Source organism: Hibiscus syriacus, unplaced genomic scaffold (assembly GCF_006381635.1).
Source record: "Hibiscus syriacus cultivar Baekdansim isolate YM2019G1 unplaced genomic scaffold, ASM638163v2 tig00111662_pilon, whole genome shotgun sequence".
In the NCBI taxonomy this organism is placed as follows: Eukaryota; Viridiplantae; Streptophyta; class Magnoliopsida; order Malvales; family Malvaceae; genus Hibiscus; species Hibiscus syriacus.
The window spans coordinates 551,792-573,047 of record NW_024063150.1 but is presented as its reverse complement, the minus strand read 5'-3'; the positions used below and the strand labels follow the sequence as shown (position 1 = coordinate 573,047).

At 33.2% G+C, this 21,256-nt stretch overlaps 1 protein-coding gene across 1 annotated transcript; it reads right to left on the bottom strand.

The window, feature by feature from the left end:
- Positions 1-6,965: 6,965 nt before the first annotated feature.
- Positions 6,966-9,088, bottom strand: LOC120167078 (hypersensitive-induced reaction 1 protein). The gene is made up of 6 exons (XM_039176204.1): positions 9,027-9,088; positions 8,496-8,696; positions 8,030-8,150; positions 7,828-7,919; positions 7,629-7,725; positions 6,966-7,503 (listed from the first exon to the last, which is right to left on the bottom strand). Exons 2-6 carry the CDS (start codon positions 8,682-8,684, stop codon positions 7,148-7,150), a joined length of 855 nt encoding a protein of 284 aa, XP_039032135.1. The 5' UTR covers positions 8,685-8,696; positions 9,027-9,088; the 3' UTR covers positions 6,966-7,147.
- Positions 9,089-21,256: the final 12,168 nt, after the last annotated feature.

The window sequence follows — 21,256 nt, the reverse complement described above, 5'->3', positions numbered from 1 at the left end:
ACGAACATAAAATCTTGTTCATGTTCGTTCATTTAATAAATAAACGCACATAAATGAACTTCCCGCCGCACGGTTCATGAACGGTTCGCTGAACGTTCAGTTCATTTACAGGCCTACAAAGGATCCAATCTTGGTTTTAAATTTGATTTGGGTAAATTACAAATTTGGCGACTTAACTTTACTCTTTCTCCTATTCCACTCAATGTACTTTAAATCTTTTCAATTTTCTCACTGAACTTAATATATTGAGTTTTTTTTGTCACTAAATCGTTTCCTCACTAATGGAGTCATGACGTGACTTTTTTGTTGTTAACAGATGAGTGACCAGTAAGAGAATGGCAGAGACCATGTCGACGGTAGTGGTTGTAGTCGAAAAGGACGGTGGCAGCAAGTTAAGGTTAGAATTTAGGAATTTTATGGTTTTTTTATAATTTAAGAGAAATTAGGTTTTTTTTATAAATATAATAATATTTTTTAAAAAATAAATTTTAAAATTACCAGATCATGACACGTGTCACTTAACAAAAGAAATTAACATTGTTGACAATCCAAACACTTAAAATGATAACGTTTGTACATTAAACACCAAGATCATTTAAAAAATAATTTATACATTTATTCGTGAAATATATTATAGTTTAAACACTTATCTTATAATTAAGCCTTCATGTAATTAATGAGTATATGAAAGTCATTATGTTCTATATATATTTGTCCTATGTTGGTTAAAATGGAAGATATGTTTGTCCAATTATATTCATTGAAAACCCAATTTGCCAACTAAACCCAAATTAATAATTTTCAACAGAAAAATAAAATTTTACTCAAATTTTAGGTTAAATGAGAACATAACCTTTAAGAATCTCACAAAAATTAAATATTTTAAAAGATGAAATAGCTTAATATCTTCGAATATAATCAAATAAAGAAAATCTTTCAAAAAATCCAATAAAACAAATTTTCAAATGTTCGAGGAAAGGTTGAGGCATTATAGAACAAGAGAATATTTTCACATCAGCACCGAAATACGGCTACCCGTAAACAAATAATAAAAGGAGATCAATTTAAAAAGATCTAGCAGGCAAAAATAGATTATTAATAGTTTTTTTTTCAAGGGGACGATTATCCTCATCCATTCCCCTCAGTCTATCCTTGACTGTTTTGATTCAGCTACCGCAAATAAGGTATCTATTAAAACATGTAGAAGTGTTTGTCCTAAAACCAAACTGAAATTCCATGAAGATGTAATACCCAAATCAGGGCTGAAACCCTCGAAATGCAGTTATCTATGTAAAAGCAATCACATTTGCATTGGCCAAAAAGGATCATGATTTTCACATGGAGTAGAAAAGCATACCAAATGTGTCACCAAAGTTGGTCCATAATTCTGCTCGGATGGTATTTTTCACTCTCGTCGACTCCAATAACCTCAACAAAACTTGTAAGATGAACAGACAGAGACCCTTTTGCAACAAGTTGGTAACCATCGGTAGACTTTCCGAACACAGATGCGATATCAGACCGGGTGACCTGAGCATAGTTCGCACCTTACGTCCCACATGCATGCGTAGCAATCCTCCATTAACAAAAGCCGCAGGGCTTGAAATATCCAAATCTTGTATATCAAATTGGAAAACATCAAAAAAATAAATTAATTTTACCAATACGAAAAGTGATTTCCAATCACAATCGTACATTGAATTAGAAAAACGACAGCTTTTACCCAAACAAGAAGCTAAACACAGATTTGCAATGAAGTTTGACCAAATCGTTATCACTAATCAATTCAAAATTCAAACCTAAAAGGGAAAATCCAAGCATAATCAGCATTCTACCCTCCTATCACATTATAACCATTAGCAAATGTAAGACGAGCGACATGCAGAAAAAGAAAGTTTATTCAAATATACTCACAAAAGTACTCGTTAGTTTATAATGATAAGGGATTAAGGACTCGTTAGTCATTATAAATGAAACTTGTGAAGGAATTGTAAGTCCCAATTCACAAGGACTTGTTAGTCTCAATCAACGAGCTCACGTGTATATCGAATGACTCGTTAATCGCAACTTAAATGAGATATGAGATAAAAGGAGACCCGAATATCTGATGTTGTATATTAACACTTTGTTTTATTCGTAGCAAAGAGTCTATGTATCATTAATAAAAGTATATGATGGATTCTATATGAGTATACATGATGAACAATGATTTGAGTACGGGTATTTGTTATGATAACAAATTAATTTAAGATATGAGACGAGAATTATGTTTTTAAGCAGATATTTAAAGATGCATGATGCATACTCCCGATTTTACTTATACTATTGAGCATTCACTAAATTTTTGAACTCACACATATTTTTAAACCGAAATATAAACAAGTAAAACTTGGACTTGTTTTTGTTGTTGGACATTGGGCGCATTGATTTTGATAGATTTTATGTTTGTGGTGCTTGTTATGATTGATGCATCATAAATGATTTTTTGTCTCATGCATACAATTGGACTCTATTCATCAAATTTTGATGTACTATGTAGTGATGATTCAAAAATATTTTTCAGGGTGGCTACATATGCATTAATAATAATAAAATTTCGTATCGGGTAGACACAAATAAAATTTCAGAGTGAACACCTTCAGTAAAATAAACAACAAATATAAAGAAATTTTAATTCTAGGGCGGACACAATAAAATTTTAGTGTGGACACCTTCAATAAAATGGACAACTAATATAAAAAATTCAGATTCCAGGGTGGGTACTGTAACACCCCCGACTCGTACTCGACCTGGATACGACTCTGAGGTATCACATTGACTTTTAAAACACTTTGACTCATTTAAAATGCAACGAAAAAATTTCAAGGAAAACAAAACTTTATAAAACATAGTTACAAACATATCAAAGCATATATAACTTATACATTTTCATACATGCCAACAATCAAATCACATACTATTTAGTTTACTCTGATATGATATCCTTCAGAGCTATGTTGTCCTGCCCTTCTTACTATGTTGATGTCTCCAAACCTATGTGTGAAAATAACTACACGCTTGGTCTATGACTTAGTGAGACATTATGAGCAATATTAAACTATAAAGCATTTATTTAAACATTTCAGAGAAAATACTTAATATGAAAATCAATTTATGTTTCATATAAAATAGAATAGGCTTTTATTCACTGTTCAACTTATAATCAATTTACATTTCATATAACTACATATACTCTTATACACTTTTCATTCCATATCGATTTGTTTAATTTATATCCATTTATTTAATTAGCCCAACATATATCGCTTAGAAGATACAGACAACGAGGAACATATTTATCTCTCCAAGTCAAGGTTTATCTTGCAAGTCTGAAGCGGATATGACGAATTGCCTATGCACATGCCAGTTGTACGACTACCCTTACATGCAAGCAAGCCCTCAAGATTCTGACAATAACCAGCCACCTTTTCTTTTTTTAGCCTGGACAAGAAAACAACGGGTATTTAGGGAATCTTCACTTACACGAAACCCTAGGAGATTTCCCTTTATAAATACCCAGCCACATCCGCCAAAAAGAGAAGGCAAGGAAGTAAGAAGAGCTTTAACTGAAGCGTCAGTGAGCAACTGCAGTGCTTCCCCACTGTTTTCCAACCGACCATCCTTGGTGTCCTCCATAGCCAGGCTATAGCAGAGCGGCAGTCAGGCCTCGAGAAAGGTTGACCTCCAGGGCAAGCGCGGTGTTGATCAGAGATGTCACGACAGAGCCCCCGATTTCGGGAGTCGTTCTTATTTTGTTCTTAATTTCTTTACTTTGCTTGGGGTTGTATTAAAACGATGATACTTTGGTTGACTTTTTGACAACACCATGAACTACTTTAGTTGGTGTTAATATTTGTTTTGCCGAAACAATTATTTTCTGTTTTATGAATGATGAATTATGATTTTTCTCATGTCTGTGTTGTTCATTGTTTAAATATTTTGCCTTGACACTATTAGAGCTTCGAGAGATTGCCTGGGGTCTAGGTGAAACACGTCTTGACATTGTAAGAGCTTCGAGAGATTGTCGTTTGTCTAGTTATTGATTCTTAGATTTGAGAGAATTAAGATAGATCTACGTGAACAATGGAATGGATCCGGGATGGTGATGTTCTAACTTATCTACCTTAGAGATAAGGAGAGGGTTTCAATCGACTAAAAGGGATAGGTGCTATAGTAGGATAGACAACGATTATAGTTCACACTGAGAGGTATTGCTACAACAACAGTTTGACAAACCAAGGGTTGTAGTTAACGCTGAGTAGTATTGCCATAACAACCATCTAAGAATACTCAATAATATTGCCGGGCAGCATAAACATATCATAACAATTCATTCTAGACTTAGAATAATTGCTTGTCATAACAAAAGATTAGCATGAGTGTTCTGTAAAAAGTCTGAATATGTGAGGTTGTTTTGAATATATCAATGCTTGTCTTTGCCTTATTTATTTTAATAGTTTTGCATATTTATTTTGCCTCAACCAAACTCTTCTGCAACCATACTTTATAATATTTTCTTTCTTTATTTTATTACTCATAGTTTTCTAGTTTGACAATACTTCAGGAATTAGCTTGTGACAACTAGTTCTAGTTGTGGTGAAACTTAAAAAGAACCGACCAATCCCTGAGGAGACGATAACTCACTTACCCTATATTTCATGATTCGATTGTGTATACTTGCACAGAGTTGCTTATCTTAGCATATACATTTCCAAACAATTAGGGGGATTCGATTAGTTTTTTTAGGATCTCTGTTCTTCGAAGCTTACCCCTAAACCGGGGCTTTAGGTTATTCAATAAGCTTTCAGGGTGGTTCAGCAGCGGTGGTCGGGTCGAGTGGCCACCTGGACATTGTGGCCGACATTGAGTCTTGGAGTTTTGGGGAGTGCTTCTTGGCCAGGCAATAAAGCGAATGGGGGAAGTTTCGGCCTTTAAGCCTTCGGTTGGGCTTCTTTTGGTCATAGTAGGGGTCGTCGGTTCAAGTGCGATGACAACCGGCCTGGTGGCCAGCGTGTAAGGGCCGGTGAGCGGTGGCCGAGTGAGTTTGGAAGCTTAGCAAGCTTTTTCGATTGGTTTACGTGGAATGGGGAGGGGGAATGTTTTCTATTTTAAAAAAATGGGTAAATCGTGCTTAGGGCCCTCATTTTAATACCCTTTAGATTATGGCTTCCTGTTTCGGGTAAATCATAGTCTAGATCCTCCCAGTTTCAGCTTGTTTTACACTTTAGTCACTATCAGGGTAAAATCATCTTTAAGCTCCCCATATTTTAGCTTCTTTTGTATTCTGGTCATTTATCTATATTTCAGTTATTTTAATTTTGACTTGTTGTTTTTTTTGCTTATATATTGGTCATTTATTTATAGTTTATTTATTTTAAATTTGATGTATTAATTTTATTTTGTTTCTATTCTGGTCATATTTACATTTTATTTTATCTTAACATTGATAAGTTATTGTTATTTATTTATGTTTTGGTCATTTGTTATATTTTATTTTAATATGTTGTTTGGTTTGTTCACAATTTTGTCATTTATTTACGTTTTGTCTTATTTTAATTTTTGATATGATGTTTTTGTTTGATTATATTTCGGTCACTATTTAATTATAATTTGGTTACTATTTTTATTTTATTTTTATTTTTGTCCTTTATTTTTTTGATACTTTAAATTTAGTACTTTAATTATTGCTCTTTATTTTCTGTTCATTTCATTTTAGTCCTATAAATATGTATGAAAGCCTCATAAACATAACTCGACTAATTTCATAATTGGATTAAATGCATTATTTATTTATTTTAAAAATATTAAGAAATTACCGTCTTAAAGTAACTAGATGTCCTATTTTGATATTTAAAAAAAAATAAACACGCTACTAAAAGAACCTAAAAATCGAGTATGCTTAAAATAATCAAGATTAAAGGGAAATGAAATGTTCTTTTATTTAAACTTATCGAGACAATTCGCCTAATTTTATTAGGGATTATGTCTCGATATTTTTAAATAATTGAACATCTCTTATCTTCTCTAATCATATATAATTTGGATAAATTGACTTATTTTTTTCTTTGGTCGAATCAAATTATTTTAATCTCGAATTCTTGGAGAAATTATTATATTCTTTTTATTTCAGTTGGAAAGAGAAATATTCGTCCTAAAGTATTTTTGGGATTATTTTCTCTTCGATTGGAAATATTAGAATATTTTCTATTTTCTTCTTAGAATTTTTCGTTAAATACAAATTGTATGGTTGAATTTGGAATAATAGGATCGTAACTTAAATTTTTATTCGAATTCTTAGATTTCAACTATTAGAGACAATTTATAATCGATGGAGTTCCAATTTTGGGAGTTGTGGGGGTGTTTATCATTCCTTACACGTAATCGATCCCCGAACCCCTTTTTATTACAAAAAAAAAAGAATGAATTTATGATTACAAGTAGACTGGTGCATCTTTTAAGATGATGCTTTCTTAAAAAACTCTTTTAAAATGCGGTTTATAGGTATTCGACCTACCTAACTCAAAAGGTCGATGACTCACATTTCAAAACCATTTCAAAGAAAAATCCCCAAATCGTACTAAGTTTTCTCCGCCGGGGCAAAAAACGATGTCGACAACGAACATAAACGAATAAATTTCGAACGTTCACAAACGTAAATAAACGAACGAACCTTTTGCTTGTGTTGATTCATTTAAGTAAACGAACATAAAATCTTGTTCATGTCCGTTCAATAAATAAAAAAACATAAATGAACTTCCTACCAAAGGATTCACTAAACGCTTGGTTCGTTTACATGCCTACATTCATCCAAAATCCTCAAAAGCTGGCATGAAATTGCAGATGAACGCAAACCTCGAGAAAAACCACCGACAGAAAGACAGAAAATTGAGTTCATTATAAGTTCCTCACGCGATATTCATCACATATGTACAACAATTCTCTTTATATAGAAGTGACTGCTACAAATAAACAAGATCAAGGCACCAAGAACTAAACATGAAAACATTAAAACCAAACATTACATCCTTTAACAAAAATTATAGTAATAAAGCTTGTCTTATATTGTCTTAAGCAGAACCCAGTCTAAACCTTTTGAGGTGTGGTATTGTTACTGCTGTGTAGCCTGTAGGAGTCCATCACGAATCTGAGTAGCGACGTCGCGAACGGCTCCAGGTCCATGAGGGATAAACACCGCCGAGGATTTAGAAGCAGCACCGATTTCTTTCATGGTGTCAAAGTACTGAGTGACCAGGACCATGTCCATGACATCCTTTGCTGTAGTCCCCGGGACATTAACAGAGAATCCAAGCACGCTATCTCGCAGCCCATCAACGATTGCTTGTCGTTGGCGAGCAATACCCAGCCCTGACAAATATTTAGACTCGGCCTCACCTTCAGCTCGTTTGATTTGCAAAATCTTCTCGGCCTCCGCCTTCTCATTAGCTGCCACCCTCAGCCTTGCAGCTGCAATAAATGAGAAGCAAGATGTCATGTTAGAGGATTCAACTCGAACTCTGATTTCAGCCTAACGCACAACAACAGCAAGTTTCAAAGAGCAAGAACTGAATAAGAGGCACATAGCATTTTACCGGCATTGATTTCATTCATTGCACGCTTCACATGCTCGTCGGGTTCTATGTCCACAATAAGTGTTTGAACAATCTCATACCCATAAGCAGACATAGCCTGTAAGAACAGCATGACGACGACAGAGTTAGAAGAATATTTACATACCAGCTTCACAATGGCAACAACCTAACATGACAAAGCCTTAATCAAATTGATTACCTTCTCAAGTTCCTCTTCAACGGCTTTAGCAATTTCATTCTTTTGTTCGAAAACATCATCCAGATTCAGCTTCGGAACACTTGCTCGAATAACTAGAAAATCAGCTTCAATCCTTCACTTTCTTAACAAGTAAACAAACATAAAAAAAAAATGTGCATATGAGCACAAGGTGAATGCATACTCCACAGAACATTGTTCGTACCATCAAAAACATAAGCTTGAATTTGTGTCCTTGTATTTGTCAGTTTGTAAAAGGCATCGTTTGCCTTGTCTGCAAGTGCCCGGTATTGAATAGATGCAACAACATTGACAAAGACATTGTCCTGATAAGATGACCATAATGTTCACTTAGTTTCAAACTGCATAACAGAAGCATGTTCTGTCTAAAAACACTATTTCATAAATATAAGCGAATTTGAAAGCAAGACGACGAGAATATTTCGTTGAATTTATGCTGCTCATGATTACTCGACAATTATATTTCTTCGCAATAATGAATTAGTCCTTCCTCCACCATCAGAGACAGAAATTGACCAAAGAATAAACAAGATTGTATATGCTAAAGTTGGATAAGATAAGAAAGGTACACAAGAACTAAAAGGCAACTTATATTCATCAATCATCTAAAGATATCCAGAGTTATACAGAAAATAAGTCGATAGACGGACCTTAGTCTTGGTCTCGCACCGAACATCCAACTGCTGCAACCTTAGAGAAAGGTGACCAGCAAGTTGACTTCCAAGAAACCAAGGTAGGCAATGACATCCGGGTTCAAGAACATCCTCAAACTTACCGAATCTCTCCTTGATGGCTACCGTAGACTGGTCAACTTGTATACAACATAACAGATTACCCATTTTCTCTTTGCTCTGAGACTCCAACAGTCGATATATCAGACTCAAAAAAGACAAATAAGAATGCTAACATGGAACTAGCATATTCCACTAGCATGCAACATAAGTCATAATCAATGGTTTCAGCACTTGTAGGACATAAACATTAACCTCTTAACATGAATACCATAACAGAAAACTATATAAACACAAAATAACCTTCCCAACTTAAAACAGATCAACTTTGAGTGGAAATTAAAAAAAAAAAAAAAGTTCAGCAAATCACAACTTCGATTCATAAAAACCAGCCCAATTCCGATACTTAATAAACAAATGAAGACTTTACAAAGGATTTAGAAGACTTACAATTTAATAAACAAAGGAAGACAGAGCAGAAGGAAGAGATAGACATAAAACTCAAATGAAATTGTAGTGTATATAAATAGAGATAGCTGCAAGTTGGCTATGGATATTTTTCAATAAGTCAACAGAGTTTTATTCCACTACTTTCCTTCCTAGCAACTTATATGATAAAATAAACAAATAAATAAATATCAAGTTGTCTTCAACTGTAATGGTAGTGACCATTACTTTCGCTATTAATAAGTGATAATATATGTAAATAATTGTTACGTGATTAAGAAGATACTAACGAGCAAATCAAAAGGAGAAAGAGAAGAACACGTGGATTTAGGTGAAAAACTTTTAATGGAAAACTTATCACGGTTGAGGACAATATTACAAGAGAAATGCTAAAAGCACACACTAACCCTAAACAATAAACATGTACTCAGATCTCATTTTTTTTCTCAATTTTAATTCCTCATCAGTTGAGACACACCTTAAATTTTCCAGATCGGACCGAATAATAATTATTGTATTAAAAGGAACCAATACTGACCCTAGTTCTAATATAGCCAGTAAAATTCCCCAGACGTCTCAGCATGCGAAGCGAATCTTATTTCTTTAAAACCCACAAACATAACATGACATTAGCCCTATTGTTCGAATGGAAACTGCAATAAACCTTAAAAACATCGTCATGGGTGTATCTATCAAGACAAAATTCATAGGGGACATGAAAAACAAGGAAACAGGTATACTCCATAATCGTATTAAACTAAATTTACATATAAAAAAGGATTTCCATTAATGGACAGTGACAGCTAATCTCTTGTTGCCGGCTTAAACAGCGGAATCATGAACATGGGTTTCTTGTATTTGGTCATTTGTGATTGTTTTCATTGATGGAATCAGTTCAGAAACAAGTAGAATGTTGAAGTGGACTGCATTGTGAAGTGAGATTAAAAACAAGGTTCTTCATATGTAAAATTGAGATCGAAAAGATGGAGGGAGAAGATTATATTTACCTGATTTTACTGGAATTCTCTTCTGATTATTAATTGCTGCTTTTCGAATCGATAAAGAAGAAGCACATATATTCGAATTGAAACAGTGGGCTCAAAACCTTGATTCCCCCATCCCCGATTATTACAAGAAAAATACCACCTTTGCCTTACCCATTTCGTAATCGGTAAGTAATGATTTTTAGGTTAAATTATCTATTTGATCACCATTTTTTTATTACCTAATTATTTCTTTTCAAAAACATATTTAATAATATATTTTAGGATAAACTACATAAATTACCACATAACTATAAGTCATGTCATGAAATGACAACTATTTTTAAAATTGTGACAAATATACCATTGAATTATTTAAATGAGTTCAAAATGATCACACGACGTTAACATTTGAGGAGGGTCTTACCTTAAAAAAATTGGTATAATTAGGGTGCAGGTCCTTGTAAAGTTATGTATTTGCAGCTTTGGCACCCTACTTCGTTTTCTTCCATTTTGGTTATTACTTGTATATGATTTGTTTCCTTGCATTTTCTTTTAATCCAATTTGATCCTGATTTTGTTTTTAATTTGTCTAATGCCTTAATTTGAGCATTAACTTTAAAATCTTTTATTATAGTCATATGTTAAATTTGTAGATTAAATCCCCTAGATTTTAGAATTAATCAATTTGATAACCAAGATTAGCTTTAATTCTTAATTTTTAATTAGGTCTTAATTTCAATTTAATATAACAAAATGTTGTTTAACCGAGTACCCGCATACCCGGTACCCGGTTTATTATATATATATATTTACTTATTATTAAATTTTTATTTATAATTCTCAAATTATTTCACTCTAACATTCTAAATTCCTAATTTCTTAAAATTTACCACCAAAACATTCTAAATTCTTAATTTCTTAAATTATTTCACATTAACATTCTAAATTATTTTTAAAAATATTTATTTTAACTTTGAAACATTTGAAATTTTAATTATAATTTTTGTTTTAATTTAAAAAAAATCAATTATGTAATTTGATTTTTTAAACTTTATGTGTGAATTATATATTATAGACCTTTAAATTTTAAAATTTAAAATTTTTCTATATATTTTTTAAAAATAATACAATTCTAAAAAATAAAAGAGTAAAAATCGAGTACCGTGACCTGAAAATACTGGTACCCGAGTTTTATGGGTACCCAGATGTAATGGGTTGGGACACGGACCAAAATTTTGATACCTGAAAATTATGGGCACCCGATATTTCAGATACCCGAAAACACGGGTACTCAGTTTTGAACACCCATAATGGTAGGACTTTGAAGGAGTAAAGACATAGATGTGAGAAAATATGTCATTTGTCAAGCGAATAAAATATGAATTCAAACATACTTTCACAATCATCTTCTTCATCTCCTATACGTACTTTGATATACATCAGTACGTGGCTTATGTTGGGGACTGCTCGTGGTGAAGTCAGATAATTTTTATTAATTATAAAATTATTGGGATGCCATGGAGATATAATTGATATAATATAGTTAATAAATAATATGATATAATTAATGTTTCATATTATTAAGTTATTTGAGAATATGACAACACTTAAATCACTAAAATAAATCTAATAGTTTATTTATAATTTAATATTCAAATTAAAATATATACTATATTATAATTAATGATAATATATATATATATATATATATATATATAGTTAATATTCAAATTATAATCATAAGATTGTTACATGTGTCACAATTTGATTGGAGAAATAAATTTATTAAATTAAATTGAAATTAAGACGTAATAAAAATTTAAGAATTAAAGTTAATCTTGGTGATCAAATTGATTAATTTTAAAATATAGGGGATTTATTCTATAAATTTAATACATGACTAAAATAAAAGATTTTAAAGTTAATTCTCAAATTAAGAAATTAGACAAATTAAAAAAAATGATGAAATTGGATTAAATGGCCAAATAGGAAATTTACCCTTTTTAATTTAGTTTTAAATTTATTTTTAATTCTATAAAGTGACGCAATTAATCAAATAGGATACAATTAACAATAGAAAATTTATACTGACATTGTGTTCTCATTAAAATGTTATTTACATGATTTTTAAAATGATTTCTTAAGATAAATGAAAATCATGATCGAGGATGCTCACGTTTAGAAAATGTTGTTGCCTTAAGATAATTGAATTATTGTGCACATCATTAATTAAAAATACCACATGAATATGTATTGATTGTTTATCAATTAATAATTTTTATCCAATAGAAGTTATTTTGATAAAAAAATTAAAAAAATACTTTTAAAAAAATAAAAAACAAAATAACTTATTTATACAAATGTTGATGACAATTTTAACAATATGTCTATTTCATTAATATATCACGTAATTAATGTGACGGAAGTTCAAACGACTTCAATATGATGAATCAATAATTTAATTATACTATAACTTCCGATAATTGGATGATCAACATAATAATAAAAATGAAATAAAAGCGACCAAAAATATAATTTAGCTTAAGAAAGGCTTTTGTTCTTTAAAAAGAAAAAGGAGAAAGAAGCAATTGTTGGGGGCTTGAGTTTGGGTTTAGGAATTGAAAAAAAATCTAAAATATTCTCCTAATCAATTTCTTTAACCAAATATTTTTATCTAAATGTTTGGGTATTTCAAGTTGTCATTGGAATGGATCAGAATGTTGGGTAATCAAGAAGGATCACTTAAGGAGGATGGAGGCTGCAGAAATGAGAATGCTTCGATGGGCATGTGGTAGGACTCTATGGGACATGACACTAAACTCTGCTATTAGAATGTCCTTGGGGGTGGTGTCTGTATCTGAAAAATTGAGGGAGGGAAGACTACGATGGTTTGGGCATATCCTTAGGCGAAAACCGTCGGATGCAGCCAGGAGGGTAGAGTCGATTACTGTCGACGGTGTTAGAAGAAGAAGACGACCAAGACGGAAGTGGGAAGACTGCTTGAGATCTGATTTGAAGGATTTAACCCTTACCGATGACATGACCTCTGATAGGAAAGTATGGAGACTTAAGACCAGGGAGTCGAGTAGTGCAGGTCACATTCATAGGGTATATCATCTCTGTCTTCTTTTAATGCCTTTGTAGAAATTTTCATGACTTCTACTTTTTATACGTTTCTGTCATTGGAATTTATGAAGGCTTAGAACTAGGGTAGCGGAGTAGTGTTGCCTTAGTTTAGGTTTTAACCCATTTGACTTTATTCCTTCTCGTAGCTTGCTATCGTTGACTTCTGCGTATCCTGCTCTTTATGTTTCCTCTTTTTAAATTTAGTCGGGTCTTACGTTTCTGTCTATATGCATAGATTTTTACGCAGGGATTTATTTGCAGGGATTACTTCCCATTACAGACGCACATATGAAGATTGCATATGAAAACTGTTCAACTATTTATTTATTTATTTATTTATTTATTTATTTATTTATTAATACATGCATTGCATTTTATCTTTATTTTTAATTTTTTGACTGCCGGAGGTCTTCCACGGAAGCTGCTCTCAACCTGGCGTTGGGGGCAGCCTACTACCCTACCTCTCCCTTATCCAATTGCATATGGGAATATGGTTTTGTTGTTGTTGTTGCAAGCTATCCTTGGAACTCCAACAGATGGCCTTACATTTAGGCAAGCCTACTATTTATCCACAAAGATCAAACAAAAAAGAAAATATCTCCAAATTTATGATATAAAGTGGAAAATGGTTATGAAATAGTGTAGGACACAAGTCATGGGAGAAATTGTGTGTTTCCAAGTGTATCTAAAAGAGGTCAATCAATCTCTTATGGCTTAGATGCATTAAGAGATGTGTTGTATTGCATTTTTGCCGGCAACTTTCGAGTACCATGACTTGAGGGATTCCGTGTAATGAGAAAATATATTTCTTAAAGCTGCAAACAACCTAATTCAGATGAGTCTACCATGCTTAAGAGGCGAGTACAAATGGTACTCATGCCACAGTAAGAGGTAAACAGGTCAAAAGTATTGAGTTCAAATAGACATGGAAAACCAACTAGAACCCAATCGGTTTATTTGGTTCAAGATTTGATATAAATCCGAATAAGACGACTCAAACTTAATATGAAATTCAAAATAAATCGAATTAAATCAAAATTGACCTGAATTTTAGTAAGATTGATATAGACACATAACCAATTAGACCCAAATTAAAAATAATCCGAACATAAATTAAAATATGGTAATTTTTATTCTTCTTTTGTATTATATTAATAGTCCTTTTTATTAATCTGGAGTAATTACAAGTGGTAGTATATGTTCTAAAAACTTCCAACCATTTGACAATAGATGCTTAAATACCTTACAGTCGTCGGTGCTTAAACCTGGAACCTTTAGGTATAACAATCGTCTCTTTAGCCATTGAGATCGTTTGATTCATATTGTATTATAATAATTTAATTGTTCAGTATTAGTATACTATTAGTTAACTACCACCTTCTGTATTATCTATCTTTATAATACATTGAGACTAATACTCAATTCAAATTGAATTTACTAAAAGATCTAAAGGTTGACTCGAATAAAAAAATGACCAACCCCATATTGACTTGATCAAAAAATTAACCAATCTAATATTGATCATACTTGATATCTGTTACAGATTCTTAGGCTACTAATCATGTAGATTCTTAGGCTAATCACTTTTAATGGAATATATTATGTTACCTAATTTAGTATGATTAGAATTGTATATAAACCCCTCTCTACTAATCCATAAAATATGAGTGTAAATTATGTTTTCTGCTGATTTCTACATGGTATCAGATGTGTTAAAATATTCGATTGTTTGAATTTTTTGGGGGGTTGTTTGGGTATCGAAAGAAATGAGTGTTTTCTGGTCGTTTTTTACCGATAACTTTTGGAGGACATTCTCTCAACATCGTCAGCACCATGAGGACTACCGTACGCCGATCTATCGATCTGGAAAGTCTGGTCGCCAGAATCCCTGAACTTGAAGATCACGCGTTGCCACAAAGTTTCGTTATTTCTCCACGCGTTGACGCATGACCGACCTTTTCTGACGTTATTTTTCTTCTGTCCCCGTCTCTACTTGATTCCGATTACATCTTGCCTCCGCTTATTGTTTTTGGCTCATTTTTTGATCGGGCCTCCTTTTTATTTTTAGTGTTATTTGATTACCAATTTAATTTTCTTTGTGGGTTACGTGTTCTCTTGCACTTATGGCTGATAAACAACATATAGAATCTTATTCAACTGTTGTTATAATATATGCGGATGCGTGTACCAAGTTCCTTCATCTTTGAGAAACTATGAAACAATCGTCTAGTCTAGTCTCATTTCCACCCTTATTAAGTCAGCTAAACTCAATACATATCTTGTTTCCACTTTATCGAAATTGGTCATGTAACACCCCCAACCCGTACCCGACCCGAATATGATTCTGAGGTGTCACATTGACTTTTCAAACTTTGACTCTTGACAAAATTCAAAGAAAATTTAAAAATTTCATTAAAATAAAAGTGGTTTATTTACATAAATTGACCAAAATAACCAAAATCGATCAGAGCATATTCAACTCAATCAATTAGTACATGCCAACTATATTCAAAATAACCAAACACATTTAAATCGTCTATTTTCTGATCTGAAATTTTGTAAGGGAGATGCTGACCTATCTTGCTCTTCTTCACTTCTCTTCTCGCTTCTATAACCTACGTGTGAAACAATCACACGCTAAGTCTATGACTTAGTGAGGTATTAAACTTATAAAGGAAACTCTAAATACTTAAACATGTATGAATATATCATTTCATGATGTCACACAATCATTATATATAATATAATGTACACATATACACCTCACACATTATTTCCATCATTAATCTTATTCTATTATCCATATTATTATCATTTATATCCTTTAATCATACTTTTTTTTATCAACATATGACTCATTCAAACCATACACACATCATCATATCAATCATATAATACAGTTCATATCACGAAAACATATACTTCACAAGTACTATCTTCATTGTTATCTCTTTGTTTAGCCCATGTATACTTTTGAGAACTATAGATATGTGAGTCTATTGAGGCTGTGCACTATGCTGTCACAACGGCTCGTTAAAAAGGTAGAATAATTTCACTCGATCTAACAAGGAGAAAATAATAATAATTCTCTCTTGTTAAAAAGGAGAAAACAACTCTCAAGAAAACTCTCTAAATTCTTTAGTATTGGGAGAAAGCTAGAATGATTTGGGATGGTTTTAAAGCTAAATAAGCTAGGGTATTTATAGTTGAAGCTTAAGGACTAATCTTATAAATACCTTAAAGTCTAGGGACTAAAGTTTATAATTTTCCCTTTCATTTTTTCAACAAATTACAGCAACTTTTGACCATTGCACCAAATGGATTTGGTGTATTTAATTTTTGCACTTTCGGTGCATTTGTTTTTTAAACTTTTCGGTGGATTTGTCAACTTTCAACAGAATCTGGGGATGAGCAAGACTGGATAATCTTCGATTCAACTTCGGTAAAAGTAAGGTTGTTCATAAGGTGAAGAACTTCGTCAGTATGGATGTCAAATGAGGATAGAGAATGAAGAAATTTTTTTAGAAAGAGGTAGTTGTGACCCAAGACTGAAAATTTGTCTCTTTAACATAAGATGATTCGTTGGTAACATATATGACCAAAACCATTTTCTTAGCCATTATGTGTTGAGTTTTTCTCCTTCAAATCTGCAGTTTTTCAAGTAGGGTTTAGAAATTATCCATTAGGTAATAGCCTGTATTTTTGTTATTTTCTACCATGGTGTAATATTCCCGCCACATTTCTTGGAGAAATGTGGTGATTTGTTGTTTCCCCATATGATAGTAGCATCCAAGGTTGACTTTAGGATGTCATAATTGTTGAAAAATAATCCAAAGTTAGAACAACTGAATATATCATTTACAACTATTAATTAGTTGCTGAAATTTATCGTAGTTAGTTGCTTGATTTCCTAGTATCAGTTAGTAGAATAAGTGGTTTGCTGCTCCATACAAGCCTAAGTAAAACGGTGTTGTCGAACGGAAGAAATGCATTATTGTTGAGATGGCAAAAAGTTTACTGAAAGGAAAAGAATTGCCGAATGTTTTTTGGGCAGGAGTTGCTACTGTTGTTCACTTATTGAATCTGTCACCAACGAAGGCTGTACGAAATCAGACTCCATACGAGGCTTGGAATAAGAGGAAACCTTGGGTAAGCCATTTGAAAGTCTTTGGTTGTATTGCCTTTGCTTTGGTTAGCTCACAGAATCATAGCAAACTTGAAGAGAAATCAACAAAATGTATTTTTTCTTGGTTATTGTTCACAACCTAAAGCATATAGGTTGTATAACTTGGTTAGTGGCAAAGTGATTATAAGGAGGTATGTAGTTTTCAATGAAGAGGGAAGCTGGAATTGGAAAGAAAGTTCAAAACATAGTCAACTGGAAATTCAATATAAAAATGAAGCTCTACAAAGTGAGGTGCAACCGCCTGTTTTTTCAGGTTCATCAAGCTTATCTCCTTCAGCTGTACCAAGCTCGAGTTTAAGCAACAAAAGTTTAACTTCTGATGAAACTCCTCCAAGAAAAATTAGATCGTTGAGGGAAATTTACGAGACAACACAAGCATTGTTCGTTGCTGATCCAATGACCTTCAATGAATCAGTAGAAAGAAAGAAATGGTGTGATGCTATGAAGGAAGAAATTACAGCAATACAGAAAAATGATACATGGGCACTGACTGACTTGACTGATGGTAAGAATGCAATTGGCTTAAAATGGGTATTTAAAACAAAGTATAATTCAAATGGAAGTATTGAGAGGTACAAATCTCGGTTGGTGGCAAAAGGATACGCACATCAGCAAGGAATTGATTTCGAAGAGACATTTTCTCTAGTTGTTCGTTTAGAGACAGTTAGAGCTATTTTAGCTTTAGTTGCACAAATGAAACTATCTATGTAATAGTTTGATGTTAAATCAACATTTTTAAATGGAGATTTACAAGAGGAGATGTATGTTCTTCAGCCCGAAGGATTCACAATCAAAGGCAACGAAGAAAAAGTATACAAGTTGTAAAAAGCTCTTTACGGGTTGAAACAGGCTCGTGAGCATGGTACAATAAGATAGATTCTTACTTTATTGAAAATGGTTTTGAGAGAAACAATAATGAACCCAATTTTTACGTGAAAAGGAAAGGTAATAATGATTTTCTTGTTATTTACCTTTACGAGGATGATATGATATATATGGGTTCATTTATGATCTTATTGACGAGTTTCAGTTTGCATGAAAAAGAAGTTCATTATGTCTGATCTGGGTCTGTTGTATTATTTTTTGGGTAAGTGATTCAAGCTGTGGATGGTATTTTTGTCTCACAAAGAAAATATGCCCTTGATTTGCTTAAGAAGTTCAATATGATAAATTGTAAAGTTGATGTTGCACCTATGAACTTAAATGGAAAGTTGCAGGTTGATGATGGTACTGAGCTTGCTGATGCAACACAATTTAGAAGTCTCATAGGTGGTCTGATTTACTTGTCACATACCCGACCTGATATTATTTTTTCGTTGGGGTTATTTTCAGGTCTATGCACAATCCAACAAAACATCATTATGGAGCAGCAAAACGAGTACTTCGATACATAGCTAGAACAACTGATTTTGGGTTATGGTATGAACCAGTCTCAAAGTTTGAATTGGTTGGATACGCTGACAACGACTGGACTGGTTGTTTGGAGGATAGAGAAGCACCTCGGGTCATATTTTTTAATTTTGGATCAGGTGCTATTTACTAGAGTTCGAAGAAGCAAGAAAAACAACATTATCCTCCTCTGAAACTGAATATCTTGATACAACTTCAGCATCATGTCAAGCAGTGGTTGAGATGTTTACTTGCAGATTTCGGGCGAGAACAAAAAGGTGCAACAACGATATAGTGTGATAACAAAGCTGCAATTACAATGAGTGAGAATCCAACACTTCATGGGCGAACAAAGCATATCAATATTCGAGTTCATTTCATTCGTGAGTTGGTAGCTGAAAGTCAAGTTCAATTGAAGTATTGTAACACTAATGAACAAGTGGCTGACATCTTTACAAGCCGCTTCCTCATGAAAAACATGTTTATTTCAGAAATCAACTTGGAGTGTGCAACTTTGAATCAAGGGAGAGTGTTGAAGAATAATTCAAAGTTAGAACAGTTAAATATGTCATTTACAGATGTTAATTAGTTGCTAAAATTTCTTGTAGATAGTTGCTTGATTTCTTAGTAGAATAAGTGGTTATTATAGTGGCCAAAATATATGAGGTTAGTTCAGATTTTCAGGAGTTCATTAGCTGTGTAAATATTTATTTAAAGGCATGCTATTTTCCTTTTTTTATTCAATTGAAGTCAACTATTTCAACAGTAAATAACTTCTGAGTTTTTTCTATTCAATTCATATTTTTCCAACAAAAATTTGTGTACACCTTCTTTGTCAGCTTTACTTGTGTAACATGAACATATTTTCCTGTCAAAACATATCCCGAAGGATCTGGGTATGTGAATAGAGATTCGATCTATTTTCTGTATTAGAGGAAGTTGCGTATAACATATGGAGCTTGCGTCTTGTAGAAGTCAGTTAGTGCTGAACTGGTTAATGTTAGTTGATGAGATGTTATTAAACGGTTATGATTTGTTAGGCTTAACAACATATGTTAGAGCTAATTTCTTGAATTCTTTTGTTTTATATAAGCATGGTGTACTTGTTTGATGAGCAATCAATAAAATCTCTATATTCATAATTTTGTATAATTCAATATGGTATCAATCGCTGGTGGTCTTGGTCTTCATTGCTTAGCTTCAGCTGTGTGATAATTACAGAGATGGAGTTTCCTGCTCAAAGCTCAAAGACCTTCTCCCATAAGAAGGTCAATGTCATGCTCGATGAAATGAACTTCCTTCTTTGGAAGCAGCAAGTGCTATTAACTGTGCGCAATCATAGGCTAGAACGATTGCTCACTGGTGCGGTTTCCACACCACCAGAAACAATTGTAGATGATAATGACATTGCTCAAATTAATGAAGAATATGAGGAATTTGTTGCACAAGACAGTGCACTCGCCTTATGGCTTCTTTCCAACGTCAGTGCCCCTCTTCTTCCTCAATTTATTGGTGTTGAATCTGCCTCAGCTGTTTGGAACACCGTTTTGCAATTCTTTTATGCATGCTCAACGACTGTTGTGATGAGCCTCCATTACAAGTTGCAGTCCTTGAAGAAAGGTGGTGACACTATGAGAGTCTATCTTATACGTGTTAAAAAAGTATGCGATGCCTTGGAATCGTGTGACAGCATGGTTTCTTCTGTCGAACGTATCGCCAGTATTCTAAAAGGACTCTCAAGCGAGTATCAGTCCTTTGTAGCTGTTATAACTACCATGAAATAAACCTTAAACCTTGATAGTATTTATACTATGCTTCTTGATGCTGAAATACAACTTGCTGGGTTTGATGAGCAAATCAAAGTCCTCCCTATGAGTGCTCTTATTGCTCAAGGTGAAGGGCATGGTGTTTCCTTCTCTAATAATCATGCAGATTCACGATCTAACTACTCCACAAGTTCTCATGGTACTGGCAGAGGTCGAGGAAGGTCACGTGTTCAGTGTCAATTATGTAGTAAGGTAGAACATCTTGTTGATCGCTGTTGGCACATATTTGATAGACTTATTGTGTTACATCCAATAATAGAACGACTTACAAAGGTGATCGTATCCATCGTCTACCAATATATGTAACTGCTGTGGCAAAGGACGCCCTCATTCTTCTGGGATGTCTCAAGCTAACACGGTTAATACTGCTCATGGCTCGGATAGGTGGGTGGTCGATTCTGGGGCAACACATCATGTTACCTCAAAAGCTTTAAATGTCCTGGAACATTCTAATTTTAATGGTCCAGGTAAATTGTTTGTGGGTAATGGTAAACCCTTTAATGTTAATATAGTTGGTAGATCTTCAATTTCATCCTCGTCTAGAGTCCTTTTGCTCAATGATTTATTGCATGTACCTCAAATCACTAAAAATCTTCATTCGATTTCGAAGCTTGCTAAGGACAATAATGTGATCCTTGAGTTTTATGCCAATCGGTGATGTGTCTGTGATGAGAAGACTGGTTGTTTGTTGCTTCAAGGTGAAGAGAGTGGTGGCCTTTA

Excerpts from the sequence above, each read along its gene's own strand:
- LOC120167078 (XM_039176204.1), bottom strand. The coding sequence starts at position 8,684 with ATGGGTAATCTGTTATGTTGTATACAAGTTGACCAGTCTACGGTAGCC. Across the intron at positions 8,151-8,495 it reads GGTGCGAGACCAAGACTAAG|GACAATGTCTTTGTCAATGT; the intron begins GTCCGTCTATCG and ends TCATCTTATCAG. Across the intron at positions 7,726-7,827 it reads TTGAAGAGGAACTTGAGAAG|GCTATGTCTGCTTATGGGTA; the intron begins GTAATCAATTTG and ends CTGTTCTTACAG.